This window comes from Sinohyriopsis cumingii, chromosome 6 (genome assembly GCF_028554795.1).
Source record: "Sinohyriopsis cumingii isolate HCF-2022 chromosome 6, ASM2855479v2, whole genome shotgun sequence".
Taxonomy (NCBI): Eukaryota; Metazoa; Mollusca; class Bivalvia; order Unionida; family Unionidae; genus Sinohyriopsis; species Sinohyriopsis cumingii.
Genome location: NC_142966.1, coordinates 130,238,923 through 130,259,070, shown reverse-complemented (window position 1 = coordinate 130,259,070; position 20,148 = coordinate 130,238,923). Strand labels below are relative to the sequence as shown.

General features: G+C 34.3%; 1 protein-coding gene and 1 non-coding gene across 3 annotated transcripts in view; both read left to right on the top strand.

Moving 5' to 3' along the window:
- Positions 1–20,148, top strand: part of LOC149797963 (serine/threonine-protein kinase DCLK1-like) — a 124,506-nt gene that overhangs the window by 84,168 nt on the left and 20,190 nt on the right. For both annotated transcript variants that reach the window (XM_089963042.1, XM_089963041.1), the window contains exons 9-12: positions 3,380–3,499; positions 5,952–6,098; positions 8,640–8,773; positions 9,923–10,000. In XM_089963042.1, coding sequence (XP_089819168.1) covers positions 3,380–3,499; positions 5,952–6,098; positions 8,640–8,773; positions 9,923–10,000 — 479 coding nt within the window. The remainder of the gene's footprint in view (positions 1–3,379; positions 3,500–5,951; positions 6,099–8,639; positions 8,774–9,922; positions 10,001–20,148) is intronic.
- Positions 2,472–2,548, top strand: Trnap-cgg (transfer RNA proline (anticodon CGG)). The gene has a single exon. It is a non-coding gene; the product is annotated as a tRNA-Pro (tRNA).

Here is a 20,148-nt window from a genome sequence, read left to right as displayed (position 1 = left end):
TGGTGAGTAAGAGAGAATTGGATATGTAGTCTAGTGCCATTTGAAGTTACGGATTCAGCGTAGAGTCTCCAAAACTCCACTACCATATAAGACTCTTGTTTATAAAGGACACCTGTCAACAGAATAAGCATCAGGAAATTAAAATTCCAATATTGCTGTCTCTATAAAAAATAAGAGACACATGTGTAGCATGGAGGGAGAAATACCTGTAATAAAAATGTCCATATTTTTCATATTAAAAATGATGTTTAACCTTGTTAATGCAAGATACTTGCGACTTTAAAATGTACTCTTTGGATCATGCACCTTTTTTTAATGAATTTGAATGATTTGCCATGTGAGGACTTCATTATATTGATAAACAATAAAGAAAGGATTTTTACATCCATAAATCCTGATTTAGAAGTGGATTATTCTGGGGAAGAACACAGCATCTACAAAATTTAAATTCATGATTGCTGTGTGTTTCATGAGCAAAAGGGAAAAAACACTAAATAAAGCTGTTGATGAATGTTTTGTGGCAATATCACAGTGTATAATAATTTTAGAACATAAAGCATTAGGAACTGAACATTACCACTTGTCAATAAATTAGCTCAAACAGTTACTGTATTTTACCCAGACACCAACATACAATAAAATTTCATGTGTCCATTTCTCAGTTTTGTGGACTTACCCACAGGCTAGTGCCTTGCAAATCTGAGCTTGCCTGAACCAAAAATGAGCTTGTCCTAGGGTTCAGGCAAGTGGATTTGTAAATCCCAGCTTGTCTAATTTTTGTACCCCTTTTCTTCTCTAATTTGACACCCCTCTGAAAACAGCTCCCAGTGCAACCACACTGCTTGCACATAGCTTGTGCAGGGCTTAATATTTTGTTACATTTAGTCTGCTTAATTTATTTAATTTCTTTTTCTTTTTTTTTAAATTCTTAAGATGAAATTTATTTTTTTAAACTTACATTGTTTTCCCATCAGTAAATTTGAGGGGGGATATGGCATTTTTTGTTTACTAGCCTGCTTGTTTTATTTGGGTGTAACTTTTATTGCTTTTAGTTAGCTTTCAGGATGCATGCAGTTATATACATGTTATGCAGTTATGCACTGCTAACTTTTACATCATAAGTTTCTCTATAAACAAGAGCTGTCAGAAGACAGTGTTGCTTGTCTGTACCAAAAATTCCTTTTGGCAACATTTTACAATGAGTAAATTATTTTAATTTATAATGAAATTCTAGTTTTTTAGACAATATACATTTTAACCTATCATCATGCTAAAGGTGTAGCATCATAAAAAGCTTGTTGATGGCATAGCTTGATATTTTGGAAACAATTAAGTTCGCATTTTATACCGAAATTTTAGTAGGTAGAAGGAAGGAAGAAAGAAAAGCAGTTTATTTAAGTGTCTTATATCAGTACATAAAATGCTTTTCACATAAAATTCACTAAAATAATTAATTCAACCAAAAAGTGGCTTATAAGACATGTAAGGTATACTGACTGTTATTACAATTATGTTAGATAATTATAGTTACATGCTAAAAATGGAGAAAAAATCCGATAAATATAGCAAATAGCCTTTCGTTTTTAAACATTTTTGAGGTTAAAATGTATTGATGCTAAAATTACAAATCATTTTTTAAAACTCAAAACTAAAAACTAAGGCCATTACATATATATGCTTAACATTTCATTTTAAAAATGCAGTTCATCCTTCACCTATTCTGAGTGACGTATTTTCTAAAATCTTTCAACCACTTATGAGTGGTGGTCTAAAGCGCTCACTGTTCCAGATCACTGCCATCTCACCTCTGTCTGCGTGGGTTCGAGTCCAAGGCTTGGCTAGTGTGGGTAATTGGGAAAACCTGCCAGTAGCTTCTCGTGGGTCAGTGGCTCTTCCCTGGGTTTTCCAGGGTTCTTCCTCCACCAGTGATACTGGCCGCCATGTATAGCCTATCTTGTGCTGAAAAATGGTGTTAAACCCTAGAACAACAACAAAATCAACCACTTATGAGTTTACTATAACAGGTATCTTCCATCTTAGTAGAAGTCAAGGTCAATAGGTCAATATTGGTTAAACTAATTGGCAGTTTAATTGATTGCCAGAATCAATAAACAGACATGCACATACCTGTATTATCAAATGTTCAAGACACTGATCCAGCAATACAAAAGCTGGTCAAAGACAATAAAGCATGAAATATAGGTTACATTAACCTACTTTTGGCATGTGTGATACACACCACAGAGTATCCAAATAAAGGTTCATAACCCGATAAAACTGCTTGAGAGACTAAAAGCATAGTTAAATCTGATGATTGATACATGTAACCTAGGTCACGGTGACCTTTTGATGTGATGATGCAAACAGTCCATGTGCTTTTTTGGCAGGACAGTTTAGTTCCAAACACAACTACAAGAATCTACAACTGAGAGTACCTCAAAAATTGACCTAAAGTAATGCAAAACAGGTCAGACTGCTCCGGTGGCCTAGTGGTTAGAGCGCCTGCCTCGGATGCAGGAGGTCGTGGGTTCGATCCCCAGTTGAGTCACACCAAAGAAGTACAAAAATGGTATTAACAGCTGCCTCAATTGGCATTCAGCATTAAGAGGTTAGTATTAGGACTGGTCGGCCTGGTGTCAGGATAATGTGACTGGGTGGGACATGCTACATGTCTGCAGCATAATTTATAATATAAAATAAGTATAATTTGTATTTAACCACCCAGAAATTCACAAAAATGAAATTTAAATGCACAGTTCATGCACACACACCTCTATATATATATATATATATATATATATAGATATATAGATATATAACCAAAACCTTAAATACAAACGTGATACTGGGGATTACAGATAGCACACCTTAAATGCAAATTTTACCCAATAAATTGCAAACAAAATCAGACAAAATTGGGTAAATAACTACTGGATAAGGTAAGGGTTTTATTTATGCTATTTAGCACTAAGGAGTGCAATTTTAATATTTCCTTCCTATAAATAATAAACAAATGAAGATGATGTTGATGTCATAGCACAATCTGTTCTTTATTTGTATCGGCGAACTAAAAAATAATTGCAAAGCATTTACATGATTATTCTAAATGTAGTCATAGAAAATACTTAGATAATTAAATCATCATTTTTCACTACAATTGTGTGAAAATTTTGATCTGTACAAATAACTCTCATACTGCAGTATGCTGGTTATGGTTCATCTTTGACACTGCAACAAAATATGCTACTACAACATTGATGTCATAGCACAATCTGTCCTTTATTTGTATCGGTGAACTAAAAAATAATTGCAAAAATTAGGAGCAAGGAAATGTTTCTTCATGTCTTTTATTTTACTTTGATGTTTCTATTAAATTTAGGAACAAATGATAGAGAATGAGGTGAACATATTGAGGAAAGTAAAACACATCAATATTATACAACTGATAGAAGATTTTCCGACAGAGGATGAACTGTATCTAGTCATGGAGCTGGTCAAGGTAACATCATTAGCAATCCAGTACTACTGGAGGGAATAATGGGAAGCATTGACTTTTTACACGCCTGGCTTTGTAGAGCATCTATGTTCATCTATTTGTCCATCACACAATCTTGTGAGCACAACTAGTCCCCATGATTTTGGTGGACTGACATGAAACATTGTTAATATTATAGTCATAATATTGTTATGACTCTGTGTTCTTAAACTAATAGAAAAGATTGAAAACCGACAAGTTTAGTAAAATTCAACAAATAATTTATTTCTCTGGCATACAAAGTGAAAATTTAAAAAGAACTTACAGTATTGTGAATTAAATTCCAAATAGTCATTCAAGTTCCATCATAAGTCCAAGAGTATAGAGCACACAGCATACAGGTAGGTGCATCAGGTTTATTCTAAATCAGCTTGGCTGCAGGGGGAGGATTAAGGAGAGTCAGGGATATGTTTATGTGAGCAACTTGCTCCACATTTCTTTAGTTATCTTTGTGATTACAGGTATAATCCATATTGAGGTTCCAGCTATAATCCATGCTGATGTTCTATGTATAATCCATGCTGATGTTCTATATATAATCCATGCTGATGTTCTATATATAATCCATGCTGATATTCTATATATAATCCATGCTGATGTTCTATATATAATCCATGCTGATGTTCTATATATAATCCATGTTGATGTTCTATATATAATCCATGTTGCTCTGTTAATTTAAAGTAGATGTAATAAAAGTCATTTGAAAACTAGACATTTTAAATACTACTACTACAGAAGAACCTGTCTGGAAAGACCACCATTTTCTTAAAAAATGGTGGTCTTTCTAGACAGGTGGTCTCCGATGATGGGTCATAGTACTGTGTAATCAATAAATCTGTGCATTTACAATCTGGTCTCTCAAGACTTGTTTTACTGATCTACAAATTGGTTCCCCACCAGATGAAAATGGCAGAGCCCCGTTGAAGCTGTCGGTCCATCCATCCATCAGATTAGAGTTTTAGTAACTTACTGTGAAGTTGGTACACAGCTTTATACTAATAAGACCCTAAAAGAATTCTTTTAATTTAGAGGCATTAAGGCTCCTGGTTGCTAGTCCGCCTGACTTTGGTTTCTGTCAAACATCTTTACTGAGGGTTTCTGGATGTCATGCAAATTGGGCTCAAGTTTATATTAATTAGAACTTGAATAAATGTGATTTTCAGCATTCCATATTTTCATTGATAGTAGTTATGCTATTGATTATCCATCCTCCTCACATTTTGTTTTTGCAGAACATCATTACCAAAATATTGTGGATATCAACCAAATTTGGCTTGTGGCTTTATAATGATGAGACCTTGAATGAGTTCTATTTCCAACATTCCATGACTTCATTTACAAGGGTTATGCCCCCTGATTTAAGTTTTGCATCATAACTTCAACATATGTTATTTGATTTCCAGCATTCCACAATGTTGTTTGGAAGAACTATGTCTCCTAATGCCTGTCCTCCTGTGTTGGGTTTCTGCAGTATAACTTTACCAATGATTGTTGGATTTCAACCAAATTTACAATGTACCATTATACTGACAAGATCTTGACTGTCCATCCTCCTGACTTTGAATTTTGCGACTTAATGTTTAACAAGGATCATTGTATTGCAGCAAAAATTGGCTTGCAGCTCTCCATGTCATCATTTTTAAAGAGTTATGTCCCCTGATTACCTTTCTTGCAGACTTTTGGTTTCCACAGAATATCTTGGTTGTTGGGGCTGTATATTGCTGAAACCTTGAATTAGTTAAATTTTCAATATTCCACTACTTCATTAACAGGAATTATGCCCCTTATTTTCCATTCTCTTGACTTGGTTTCTAAAGTAGAACATTACCCCTTGTTGGATTTCAACCAAATTTACAATGCATCTTTATATTAATAATACCTTCAATGAGATTTATTTCAGGCTTTCCATGGATTCACTTGCAGGACTGATCATTCATCATTCATATTTTTGTTTCTGCAACATTATTTTTCCAAGGATTGTTGGGTTTCAACCAAATTTTGCATGCAGCTCTTTACTTTTCAGACCATGACAATTTAATTTCTGTATTTTATGTTTATGTTTAGAGGAGTTGTAGCCCCTGAATGTCCATCTTCTATGAACATTTTTCCAAACACTAGTTCTGTTTGTTTATGGCCCTTTCCAGTGAATTTATGATGCACCCATTGCTAATATATTTTTAGTTATTATTGTTATTATTGTGCTACTACTATTGTAACTATACCATTGTTGATACTAATTCTACTTCTACCACTCTGGCTCAAGACCATTACAGAATAATTTCTGATAATGCGTATTTTCTGTTATACCTACCGGTAAATTTCATTTATATGTGTAATACTGGAAAAAAAATTTCATTTACAATTATATAGCAAAATTTATAAATCACATTTTTCATATGTGTCCATTTTATAGGGAGGAGATCTATTTGATGCAATTGCTATGGCAACCAAATACACAGAGAAGGATGCTAGTGGCATGATATATGATCTTGCCAGTGCCTTACAGCATCTACACCACTTATCTATTGTCCATCGAGACATTAAGCCTGAAAATCTTCTGGTAAGTTGAACTATTGAATTCTTTTTAAGTGATTTTTTCCACATAAAATATGCATTGTTCCTTCATTATAGGGAGCCTAATTAAAAAGTGGCCCCTTTATAAAATTAGTCTAAGAACACAGTGTATAATGTACCCCCAGTACAAAGTGATCTCAATTTTAAAACTTAACACTTTTAAGGTTCCTGTGAACAGTGTTATACATTGTACTTTTACTAGTAATTGGTATATTGGTTTAATTAACATAGAAGAAAATGTGGTTAATGTCAGTATTTGTGATAATTGACTTTTGTTAAATTGTGCAAAAGCATGTTGAGGAGTATTTTGGAAAAGCGTCTGTTTATTGTTTATGATGATCATTAATCACTACCTTGGTGGTTTATGATGATCATTAATCACTACCTTGGAGGTTTATGATGATCATTAATCACTACCTTGCATGTTTGTGATGATCATTAATCACTACCTTGGAGGTTTATGATGATCATTAATCACTGCCTTGGAAGTTTATGATGATCATTAATCACTACCTTGGAGGTTTCAGATCTTGGATATTACATTTTGCAGTACACTACTGGCCAAAATGAATTTCCCAGAATTTCAGATAAGTAGCCATTGCAAGATCAGCACTTTTCATTTTGGACAAACTAGATATCACTAGAGGTCTATTGGTGAAAACCCCATATGAATATGACCATCCATTTATTAGGAGAAGTGATACAATTTTCAAGATGGCTGCTATGGTGGCCATATTGTATGTCACATTGGTGCCATTTTAATTTAGGACCATTTAAACATAAAAAGAAATCTGATGAATGTGTATTTAAGATTTCATGCAATCCTCCAACTAGTTTATGAGAGACCACTCTGGTGTCCTAAGTGGTAAGAGTATCTGTCTTGTTTGTGGGAAGTTGCTGGTTCAAACCCTGGGCAAATCATACCAAATACTCATAAAAATCTAGAGTATTACAGATGTCATTCAATTGCTCTGGTGGCCTAAGCAGTTAGGGCATCTGCCTTGGTTGTAGGAGGTCATGGGTTTGAACTCTGGCCAAGTCATACCAAAGACTTGGCAAAATGGTACTAGCTCCTGCCTCGCTTGGTGCTTAGCATTAATGGGTTATTGTTATGACTGGTCAGCCTGGTGTCAGGATGTGACTGGGTGGGACATGATGACACACGTCACGCAGCTAGACATCACTATAAACTGCCACACTGCAGACATCACTATAAACTGCCACACTGCAGACATTACTATAAACTGCCACACTGCAGCAGTATGACTCAAATTGTCAAAGCTACATTAAAAATCCAAATCACATAACACACACAGTTTAGGAGGAGAAGCAATAGCAAACTTGTGCCAACAGCTGGATGGATAGACCATGGACAACAGGCTATCCCAAAAGATTTTCTGGCCTATGACTGAAAGCTAAACACAATTTGTTGTGTAACCACATGAAAACCTCAAGTAAATTTATTACCCATAGCTGCCAAGTGTCATGATTTTCCCATATTTTTGACCTCAATAAGGATGTATGTTTTTCCTTGTTAAAAAATTAAATTATACATTTCCTTGCAATTTTCTGTTAGAACAGATACCTGCTTCCATTCTGAGAGTAAATGTTATCACATGTATAAAAGGATATAGAGTTCCAAAATATGATTGGTTCATTCAAATTCGAGGCTACCATAATGGTATTTAACCACCATATTGGATTGTGCAAAACAGGTGCTGCTATCATTGTATCTCATCTTTGTAATATTCAGCTTTTAGTGATGTCAACAAGAAAAGCAGAAGATTCTCTAGCAAAGAAAAGAAAACAGAACTGGAAGGAGAATGATGCTGTCATGTTTAGATTTGTGAAACCATTTAGTAAAGGAGAAAATGTTGCATTTTGCAAATTGTGTAATGTGATTTTGCTATTGGGCATGGAGGCTTCATGACATAAAACAGCATGAAAAAGCTAAAAAACATCAGCTTGCTGCTTTGTCATGAACAACATACCAGAGAGAACCTTGATGTAATTCAACTGGCAGTTTACTAAATTTCTTTTAGAAATAAACCTTTTTTTCATTTGCTAGTGTTGCTGGTGATTTATTTTGCACTTTTTCAGACAGTAAAATAGCAAAGGATTACTCGTTTGCTAGAATGAAAACAATTAGTAAAAAAAAATGCACAGAATTCAGATCATCAACGAAAGATGTTACGTTGGAATTGATAATGACTGAAAAAAACAAGGTATGAATAGGCTCCAATAAAAAGCCTGTGTCTGAGTGCTAGTGTGTTGCACTCTTGCACCTTCTGAATGGGTGGATGCATGAAACAGGTGCCCATTCAGAAGGTGCAAGAGTGCAACATATGCATCTTTGACATTAATTAATCAAGTTACTGTCGTTAATATTGTAAAGTGTTACTTATGCATTAAAGTTTTAAAAAATCAGAATTGGTTCCTGAAAATCAGTATTTTTGTCAAAAGCATTCAGTATTTTCTGTACTCTGGGGTTAGAAGCTATGATTACCAATTCTTTTCCCTAATTTAGTTGTGTGAACATGGCAATGGTAACAGGTCACTGAAGCTGGGTGATTTTGGTCTTGCTACATATGTGGAAGAACCACTGTACACTGTATGTGGTACCCCAACGTATGTGGCTCCAGAAATCTTAATGGAAAGTGGGTAAGTCAATAACTGAAGCATAATACAATTGTAAAAATCTGATACGCCTGTGGCCAAAATAGTATTCACAATCCAAGAACACTCATCAGTACTAGAAGATATGCCAGGTGTTAATTAATTAATTAATGCTGTCAAGTTGATGTGTTCTGTGGGCCAATTGCTGCTTATGTTTCACAAAGTAACACTATTTTGGCCATGGGTATGACTAGCTTTGTATAACAGTGCATTAAGTGATGGGGAAATGTTTGATGCTAAACAATTGCAAATCCATCATCTTTTGAGTTGATTAACATTTACTCTGCAAAGTTTAATATTTTAGTATATGACATTTATGCCATTAAACTTTAATAGAATAACAAAATAAAATCATTTGCCTCATCAAGGAAATTGAGAGATGGGTGTTTAAAGCAGTTCAGTTTGATAGAATTTGATGGTTTCTGTGACAGTGACTTCGTAATTCTAACTGTTGCATGTTTTGAAAATCTTCAAGAAATACAGATCTGTTGATAAATTTGAAACAGTGAGAAATTTGACTTTTTTATGATATATTTTTTGCATCATTTTATTGTTTATAAAATGTTAAATATATATGCAAAAATTATTTGTTCTTGCATTAAAGTCCATGCACATTTTTTAATGGAAAATATTAGAAATATGTTCAAAATATAAAAGATAATGCTTTTAGTGCTCTGGTTTTTTTAAAAAATCCTCACAAATAAAATTAAGTCTTTTTATGGAGCATGAAGCTGTAAAGCAAGACCGAGTAACCAAAAAATCTTATTACTATATGTAGTAGCTAACAACTGCAAACTACACAGAACCAGATCTGCCATCAAATGATGCTCCAACAGATCTGGGTCTGTGCAGTTTTGGTAATCAGTAGATCAGTCAACATAGACCTTCATGTGCCTACACAGTTTGATGGCAGATCAGGGTCTATGTTGTTTGCATTTGCATCCAACTTGTATGTGAGTATATATGTTATGTGTGGTGATATTGAATGTATATGATTGCATGAGAAGTCATGAAATTTCATGACCATTTCAACATCCTTTTGATTTTTGTATGACTGATCTTGTGACAATCATGATAAATACTTAATCAATTTAAATATAGTAAAGGGAAAATATATAACATATTTTAACATAGGTATGGCCTGAAGGTGGACATCTGGTCAGCAGGGGTCATCCTCTACATCCTGTTGTGTGGATTTCCTCCCTTTTCCAGGTAAAACTATGTGACTGATGATTATTTCACCAGCCCATTTCCAAGTTCACACTGGTCTCTCGTTTTTATATACCATAAGGGTAATACAGTTTGCCACTGCGAAATTCATGTGGGATATGCCTATCTTACGCATGCACTCAGTGACACAACAATGGGTTGTTTTTACATGATGTCAGAAAATGTGTGCTCTCCGATGTCGGCCATTTTAATTCCATTGGAAATGCATACCGGCATCTCACCACTGTACAGTGCCGATTTGTGGTATTTTTGGGTGTTCTTACCACCATGGTGTGCAGAAAGATCTATGTTTTTTAAAATGCCTAAAATTATCAAGGATCAAAGAGAAGCATGAAAACTGTCGGAAGAAAGACATCAGTTATGGAAAGCAGCTGTCGGCAGAAAGGACATCAAAACAGGAAAAGTGGGAACGAACGATAGTTTGCTCTCAACATTTTGTTGGTGGTAAGTTTTGAATTTTCCCTTTATTTTGTGTAATTTTTTGTGTATTTTATCCAGGGCCGACAAGGGGGAGGGGAGCAGGCAACCCATGAGGGTGCCTGGTCCGAACAACACTTTAATTTTATAAAAGAAAAAGTTTGTTTGAACAAGAACTAGGAGAGGCCCAGGTGTTTTTTACCCTAGAGCCAATGATTGTTCTCTGTGGCCTTGATTCTGTCTTCTGCTATATAAAATGATAAATGGTAATACAATTGTTTTTTTTTGTTTGTTTTCAAAAGCTAGTTTGAGGTAACATCATCTTACCCCACCCACTCCACATGATATATTTTGCCGTGCTTGCATTGAATTAATTGCAGAAGATGGCTTTGGTCATCAGAGTCATTTAGATGTAAGTTTATTAGATTTATAAATATTCATTCATCATGTCAAATTAATAGACACACACCTTTTTCAACATATTATTTATTTTGCAGGTGTAAAAGCCTACTTGCATGACAAAGCCAACCCATCATAGCTGACATCACTGCATCTTGGAAAACCAGAGATATCTTCACCTGTTCCAAATGTACATCTAGCCAATGAGAGATTTATTCGTGCTAGTCAATGCAAACATAAAAGGGAAATATCAGATGCAGCTGCCTCACTTCTGTCATGGGGACCCGAGTGGCCGAGTGGTCTAAAGCGCTCTCCGTTACAGATCATTGCCATCTCACCTCTGTCTGCATGGGTTCGAGTCTCGGATTCGGCTAATGTGGGTATGTGAGAAAGCTTGCCAGTAGCTTCACGTGGGTCAGTGGTTCTTTCCAGGGTTTTCCCAGGTTCTTCCTCCACCATTAATACTGGCCGCCATGTATAGCCTATCGTGTGCTGAAAAATGGCGTTAAATCCTACAACAACAACAACAACACTTCTGTCATTAAAAAAGAGGCACACTGATTTCAGCAAAAGCGTCATTGAAGACCATTCAGCATCTCCTGAGTTAACTGCTTGTGACATTTCTGCTCACTGTGATGCTGGAAGTAGCGAATCAATTCTTCAACTACCGACTGAAGATGAATCACATTGTAAAGGAATCCAGACTGACCTTACGATTAAAGATATTCAACAACTTGTGGATGACAACAAGTTGAGGCTCAACGAAGCTTCAGAAAATGAAAAATTTGATATTAGGGGATTATACAGCCTTAAATATTATGAGAAGAATACAGAAAAAGTAGGGTTTTATACAGGTATGCCAAGGTTTGAAGTTTTAAAACTAGTCTTTAACTTTTTTGAGGGATACATGAATAGCAATATAAAAGGTTTTTCATGAGAGAATGAATTTCTATTGTGTATGTTGAAACTTCAAATTAATTATCTTTTCAAAGACTTGGCATACCAGCTAGATGTTTCTGTAGCAACTGTTCAGAGAAGACTCCACTCCACCCTTGATGTACTTATACAAGGCTAAATTTTTAGTAAGGTGGCCAACATGAGATAACTTGAGAAAATCAATGCCTATGTGTTTTAGAAAGGAATTTGGGGAGAAGGTAGTTGTTGTACTTAATTGTTTTGAACTTGTTTATGGAAAGGCCAAGTAGTGCTCTGAACAAGGTCTACACATATTCCAATTATAAGCATAATCAGACAGTCAAGTACCTGATAGGGATAAGGTGTAATTACTTTTATTTCTCAAGGCTGGGGTGGCAGAACATCTGACAAATACATTATGGAAAAATCTGGGATTCTTGATAATCTGTTGCCTGGAGATGTTGTCATGGTTGATAGAGGGTTCAACATAGAAGAGGTGGTGAATTTCTTTCAAGCTGAATTAGCTATTCCCAACTTCACACATGGAAAATCACAATTGCATCCCCTTGAAGTTGAGACTCAAGAAAAATCGCATCAGTCTGAATTCACATAGAAAGAGTTATTGGTCTTGTTTTGAGAAAGTTTAGAATATTTGACAGCATTGACCCCATTGAATTCATCAAGCTCAGAAGTGAAGAAAATATTCCAACCATTGACAAGATTGTCAAAGTGGCATGTTGCTTGACAAATCTGTGCCCTTCAGTTGTTCCATTTGCTTAGATGAAAGTACAAAGACTGAACTTTTGAACTGTTAAGTATATGTACCATTAATTAAGGCAGGTCACTTCATACATGTTGAAAGAAAATACTTGTAAAAGCAATGCAACAAGCTGTACTATGAATAAATATTAATATTAATATTTCACCTTGTCATGCATATGATGTCATTTGTTTCTGATGAAATATGTTAATAAATTGAAATTAAGGTATTATAATGGTTTGTTTGCCATAATTGTGTTTTGGGAGAGGAGTGCCAATAGTAGCAGCATGTGTCTTTTATGTGGCAATTGATGTTTGTGGCAGTAATGTTTGTCTTCACTTGTAATATATTGCTTGGCATTTGTACAAAATTAAATATAAAAACAACATTAAAATATTCAACCATCTTTGTTATTCATTCATAAAGTAATAAATCAATCAATAAACATGAGCATAAATAAACTGATACATAAACAAGTAGAAACATTGAATGATTTTTAAAGCTAATTTTTAAAGCACATGAACTGAATAAAAACTCATCATTCGAGTTACATGGGCCAATGGCATTGTACACCGTCATATTTATAAAAGCATTTCAGTAGTATTCAGTTATGACATTCAACACAAAATCATGTTCCTTAAGGCACACGCTTCATTTTGAATACACTCGAGATGAAACCACTTCTTTGAACAGTTTTTATTTTCACATAATATCATCATCTCCACCACAAATGACCATCTGACCATATCAACTAAATTTGGTTCAGCAGTTCTCTTTGGTGCAAGCACTTGCTTTCGTGAAAAGTATTTACATACAAGTTCTGGCATAATACACATTGCATGAAATTCTATTACCTTAACAGACATTGTATCCCAAAGGTCACTGTCAGGGAATACCCTTTCCAGATGGAAATTTAGGGGACACCATATGAAAATATCACAGTACTGTCTGCCAGTCGTAAATAATATGAATGATTTTGGCTTAACTGCATTAATCCACTATCCAACATTAGCCAGGGAATTCCCAGTTTCATTTTGTCTCTTATGCTGAAGGGGCACTTGATTTCCAGATTCCAACTACCACAACATTTGCAATCTATGAAGTCATCTGGGCTAGCCCCAAATTGTGGGTAGCATTCATTAAAAGCAGACCACACTGCCTTATTATGAAGTTTGTGTGCATCCTTTCCATATGTCTTATATAGTCCTTCTTTTCTGTCTTCTCCTTTTTCTGGCCCCAGGCTGTAGCTGCACAGCTAAAAGTTTTTTTGGTTCCTTCACCACAACAAATAGTTTTTAGCAAACACACAGAAAGCTGAGACACATGCAGAGTGAAAATTTGATGCAGTTATTCTTCTCATTCTATTATTGTGCCAAAAAACACTATTTGCTTGATTTCTAGTTTTTTGCTCCACAAATATAGCCTGTTCTTTTGTGATAGAAATGTCTACAGCTTTGCCTTTGTCTAGTATTTGTTCATATTTTAACTCTTTGTCACTGATCTGACCATCATACAATGCCCCAAAATCCACTGGCCATTGAGCTGATAATGATTTAGCTTTAAAATTGTCCGAAAATCACTCTGCCAAAGATAATACGGCAGCTTTTGGCGTCATTCCATTAAGTTCATCAAAGAATAATGTTTCTTTGTGTTTGGTTGGGGAAGAAATGTTATTGTATTTCATTTTATATGAAGCCTGAACCACACAATCTTTTTCACTCTGGGACAGCTTTCGCTTCTTCACTGCTGATTTGAGATGCATCTCACTAAGTCTTTTATATCGTGTAGTATAATCTGCATTGCTTGGAAGCATCCAATATGCTGGGTCATCTGTCATTGTTGCATCTTTCTTTATTCTTGTGGATGTTTCCAGTGCGAACAGTAAAGCAGCAACATGATTGCAGCATTGTCCTAGTCCTGCCATACATGTACAATGTGCCGAGTCAATAATACCGTCTCCACTGACAATCACCCATGGTTCTAGAGGCTTTTCTCTGATATGCATTGAATGTACAACCTGAAAAGATATCAGTGTAGACGAGACTGAATCGTTAGAGAACAGTAACAGTATATATTAACTATTCATTACTGTATAGTACAACATGGTGGTGTAAACTAGCTATCCATGTGTTGCTAATTAGATGCCCTCTTTGCCATGTACATCTAATTTACTGGCTTAAGTTAATAATAATAATATTGAACTAGTTACAGCCCTTACTCAAAACATTTAATGCTTATAAAGCTGTTTATGGACTGTTAATTTAAACAATTCATAAACTAATATTCATATAGTATTTTATCTTATTTTTCCTCAGTATTGGGTGGTGTATTGTTGAATTTAGGTTTTGTTTGGTTAAGATTGAAAATTACAAACTACATTCTATCTATGTTACCTCTGCCCTGAGCAAATGAATCCCATCTGTCTCCTTGTGTAGAATCTGTTGGACTCAGCCATCTTGAAACAGCTTGTATGCATCCAAGGATGTGCAGTTTTTTAGTTGTTCCTTGGAGTACACTGAATCTTAAAAACAAGAAAATGTAGCACGTCGACATGAGATTTCAAGCCATGTCAGATGATTGGCGCTGAATTCGTCTACCCCATGTATGTTGGCGTCAACATGGATCTTGGATATCTTCTCATCATAGCTCTTATGAACATCTCCCATGAGGGTTTCTTGGTAAGAAATCTGTGATGTAGAGGTCCTTTTCTCCATATCAATACACATGAAATTTAAAAACAGATCTGATAAAACGTGTTATTTCTATGAAATAACTAACCTCATCCACGATTTGATCCGTGATTTGTCTTAATCTTAATGATTTGGTATTGAAGAACAATGGCAGTGCAAGGTGCATTATGGATATTTGTGTACATGCTCATGACGTCAGTGAAAACAACCCATAGATGATGTCATTATATTTATTACATGACCAACATCTCCCATACTTCTAGCATCTTGAATTACTGAAAGTACAAATTTGTCTGGTTTATAAACAGAATTTCTTGTTTGCAAGATGGATCATTTTGTGTTCTGTCTAATGTAAAATGTAAAAACTTCCTGAAAATACAATCTTTCTTGGTGTCTTTGTATGAACTGTTAATATGGCCACTTTGTATGAACTGTTAACATGGCCACTTTGTATGAACTGTTAATATGGCCACTTTGTATGTACTATTAACATGGTCAATGTATGTACTGTTGACAAAACCACTTCATATGTCCTGTTAATTCATTGTCCCCTGGAGATTCTTTTCATTCTTACCAGATATGCAGGTAGGTAACAATTTTTTTTGTTACTCTAAATGCATCTAATCTCATTTGTTTCTGACAGATTTTTTAATTTAGCTGGATGCTAAGGCGTATATGAAACACAGGGTCTGCAGCAGACCTAAAAAATCTCGAAAAACAAACTTTGATTTTGACCTTACAACCCTTCAAATGTCTTGAAAACCCCCCAAATAAAATAAAAACCCAAATATTTGTACAAAAACGATGAATGGCTCTAAGCACGTGAATTATGCAAATTAAAGTCCATTTATTCTGTTATTCATTTAATAGATCCAGAATGGTTATTGTTGTCAAAATTTTTGGAAAGAGCAACTGTTGAACCCTTTTTTAAGATGGTTTTGAAAATTTTAACCGATGTGCCTTTCCTGAACTTGTGTTTTGAATTAAGCGAGTCGGGCATGTAATCCAAACCAGAAGATGCAACATGGCAGAAGTAGCATCTATAGTTAGAGACATCATTTTAAAGGCTTGAAAATATGTTACACTACAAAATGTATGGACCAAAATCAACACACCAGATCTGATCACCAACATAATGGGTACAGGCTTGTGGGCTTAACTTAGGTAATTGTTAGTGGAAACCTTTAGATTTATAAACATGAATTAACCCCCTAATATTCTTGCAGAATGTTGTTAAGTATTATTTTGAGGCTTAATTTACTGATCAGTTTTCAGGTACATGAACATGTGTAATTGAAATAGAGAACAGTAATACAATTTTACATTCTCTGATTCCCTTGAATTAAGTTTTTATTTTGGAGTAAATCAAAGCGAGGTCTTTTCAGATTTACGATTGGGCATGATTTACCTCCAAATTACCCTAGATAGAAAAAAACTGGGGACACATCTTGCCACTGTCTTTTTTAATTCACTTGAAGAAATATGGACTATCAAAACATTTATTTAGTTCAAGGTACTATGAAAAAATGTTTAGTTTTGACATGTTTGCAGATTTTCCTTTGATGACAAGAAAACTATCTCCAAATGACAGAAATTCTGACTACATGCTAGTTTTAGATCTCAATTTTTTTTATCAGCTCCTGGCATAACATTTTAGGGTTTATGGGGGAAAAACATAAATATGTAATAATAAGACCCTATGGATCCCAGAAAGATAATATTATTCCTTAAGAACACATTTTTCAAAATAACTTGAGCATAGCTGCTAACAATAGTAAATCTCATTTTCAGCCAAGCTGGCTTTCAAAATCATACTATGGACGATAATTGTAAAGGGACAGTGACATTTTTTCTGTGTGATGCAAATAGAAAGTATACAAGGGATAAAGTAGAGGATATCAAGGCACTTGAATTGCAGCTGGATGAGAAGACTCAAGAGCTTACTAATCCATGTAAAGGAATTTAATAGGTCCTAGGACAGGTTATTGTATATAGTGTACAGCGTATTGTGTTAACTGCATGTTAGACTACAGGCCTTATATATGCCATCAGATGAATGTTTAAATCTTTAATGAATTATTTGCTGGGTAGGGTACAGGAAGACATTTTAGCAGAAATTTCTTAGCACTTGAAGGTATTTTCAGTTTTTAGTTTTTTAGTTTTTTATATACCTTTTTATAGTTATTTATTAATTTCACTTTATTATCTTTTTATATAGAAACAAAACCAAAAGTGTACTTTATCACATTTTTTTAAAAATGTTGTCCTCACCATAGAGAAAAGCTGCTTTGTGTCTTGAACCTCAAAAATAGTTAAAAACAATGAAAATACCTAACATAAAGCTCAAATTTAAAAATTTAATTACACTTTAACCATGAAGTCATTATTTTGGTTACTTTGTACATTCATGTGCATAAGGGTGAAATATTGACTTTTGTGTGTGTATCAGACCCACCATTTTTGTCTCCTGGTCCCTTTTCACTCCTGATCTCAAACTTATCATACTTTTTGCTAACGTTCATCTGTTTATGTGCAGCTCAGACCAGTCTGCTTTAGGTCTGAGGCAAAAAAGTCTAAATTCCAGACAAAAACCCCTGTATTATGACTCTATGGTCTTAATATAAGTAATAGAAATGAGCAAGGAGCAACAAGCTTTGTAAAATTCAACAAATAATGTATTTCTGTAGAGAAAAAAAAGAGAAAATGTAAAAAAAAGAAGTTATGGTATGGCAGAATTGCAGATTAAATCTCAGATAATCCTAAATTACAGACACAAGTCCAAATGATTAAAATTCTGAATGAACTTTAGTGGAAATCCAATGTTGGAAGTGTTGATGTACCTGTGGTGACCTGTATAGTGGTGATGAGCTAATAGTCATTCGTTGAATCACAATAATACAATCCAAGAATATATCCTCATTTGAAATTTCACTATAAATTCAAGCATCTGTTTCCAAGAATGTTATTTATGATGAGCATTTTGTTTCCAGTGAATAAATAAAATCCCAGCCCAAATGAACTACTGGGTACAACAAAAATACCATGGATTCTGCTTAGATCTTACAGCATGAAGGAATAATTTATACAAAATCAAGATTATATAGTCCTCGACTTTACCTCAGGTCACAATTAGCATATTCTATTATAAAAAACTGCTACCTAATGAAAAATAACCTAGAAGCTTCCTGATGTTTACAAAATAAAATCTTAGTTATAATTAAAATATAAAATGTGGTAAACAGATTGTTCTTGATTCAGGTCAAGATAAAAATCCTAATAGTTTACCCATACTTATAGAAAACCATTTGTTATGTATTAGTTGTTTGCAGTAGATATTTTTAAAAAATCAATGATTCTGGTCAAGTAGAAAATGAACTTGATTTTGGACAAGGTCAAGTCCAACATACAATTTTCCATAGCTTATAATGAAATAAAAAACTAACAAACAAACAATGCAAATTAAATATAAATAACACCAGTTCTGAAACTCGCAATTTTGAGCTTACAAATTTGGCTAAGAAATTATGCTTTGCCAGCTGAATTTGTTAATGCGAGCAGAAACTTTGCATTACTTGGTATCATTGTAGAACATCTTTCTCCTTTTCTGTAATATAACTCACTTTGGTATATCAAAAATGGTGCTGATGTTATAGAGCTGGGAAGTAGGGTATAGTGATATGATGTGTAAATGTGGTACTCAGGGTTAATGACTTTTGTTTGCCTCTTTGTATGTGTTGTTAATATAGTCACTGTATGAACTGTTAGCATGGCCACTTTGTAAATGTACTGTTAACATGGCCCCTTTATGAACTGTTCACATGACTATAGTAATGTAGGTGTTGTAGAGAGTATGTGCATTGTTTTATCATGTGACAACAGTATTTAGTTTCATAAACACTGTTTTGTCTGTATCACAAATGACATCGTGTTAGGCAGAAGCATCATGTCTGAAACTTCTGATTTACTTACAAGTTGTGTCACTACACTATTTTGTGTTTTTACTGAATTAATGGCAGTTTTTGTTATAAAATGAAAAGAATGTTGTATTTGTAGTCATTTTAAATAAAATCTAAGAAACAGGTAAAATAATTTTAATCTTTTCCTTACCACAAAGTCTTGCAAATGATAGAATCGTTCACTTCATTGTGCAGTGTGACCCCGCTATAGCACACTCCATTATAACATGAATTTGGATTTAACATGGTCGTGGCATGGCTCCCGAAATTTCATATATGTATTTTCTCGTACATGAAAAGAAAATTTCCTTCTTGAAAGTAAGAAAAAAAAAGTAAAAAGTTTATTATTGTTTTGGGGAAGAGATCGTGTATAAATAATACAAGATGATTGTGGTGTGGCTCCTGAAATTTTATATGTATTTTTCTCATTCATGAAAAAATATTTTCTTTTTAAAAGTATGAAAAATGATGTGTAAAAAGTTTATTTAGGGATTGCACAGAGCTTCGCCAATGTTGCAAATTGCAATTTTTTTTTCCTTATTGGTAGCAATATATACCATCAGGTGATTTTTTTTTAGTTGGCTGTTTAAACTTGTATATGCAACCATTGGTTTTTGAGTGGAGAAATTCAGAGGCCCCATGAAAGGAAGCTGCAAACTTGACATAAATGCACTGAAATTTATCTATTGTTACATGAACAAATTCTTTGTCCATATTGACAAACCATCTTAACAGTGCACTGTTATATTATAATCCACTTATGACGACATCTAGCATGAGTACTGTATGCTTTGACACATCTGCCTTTTTTTTTGTTGACATTTCTGGTAGCAGAGATCAACTGGATAAGGCAATATCTCATTATCAATCTTTCGTTAAATTTGTGGCCGTTCACAAGTAATTAATATATTTACATAGACTGACATTTATATGTGGATGGTAAGTAAAATTCCTCTTCTTTTCACTCAGAATTAAATCCTTCAGAACACTCAC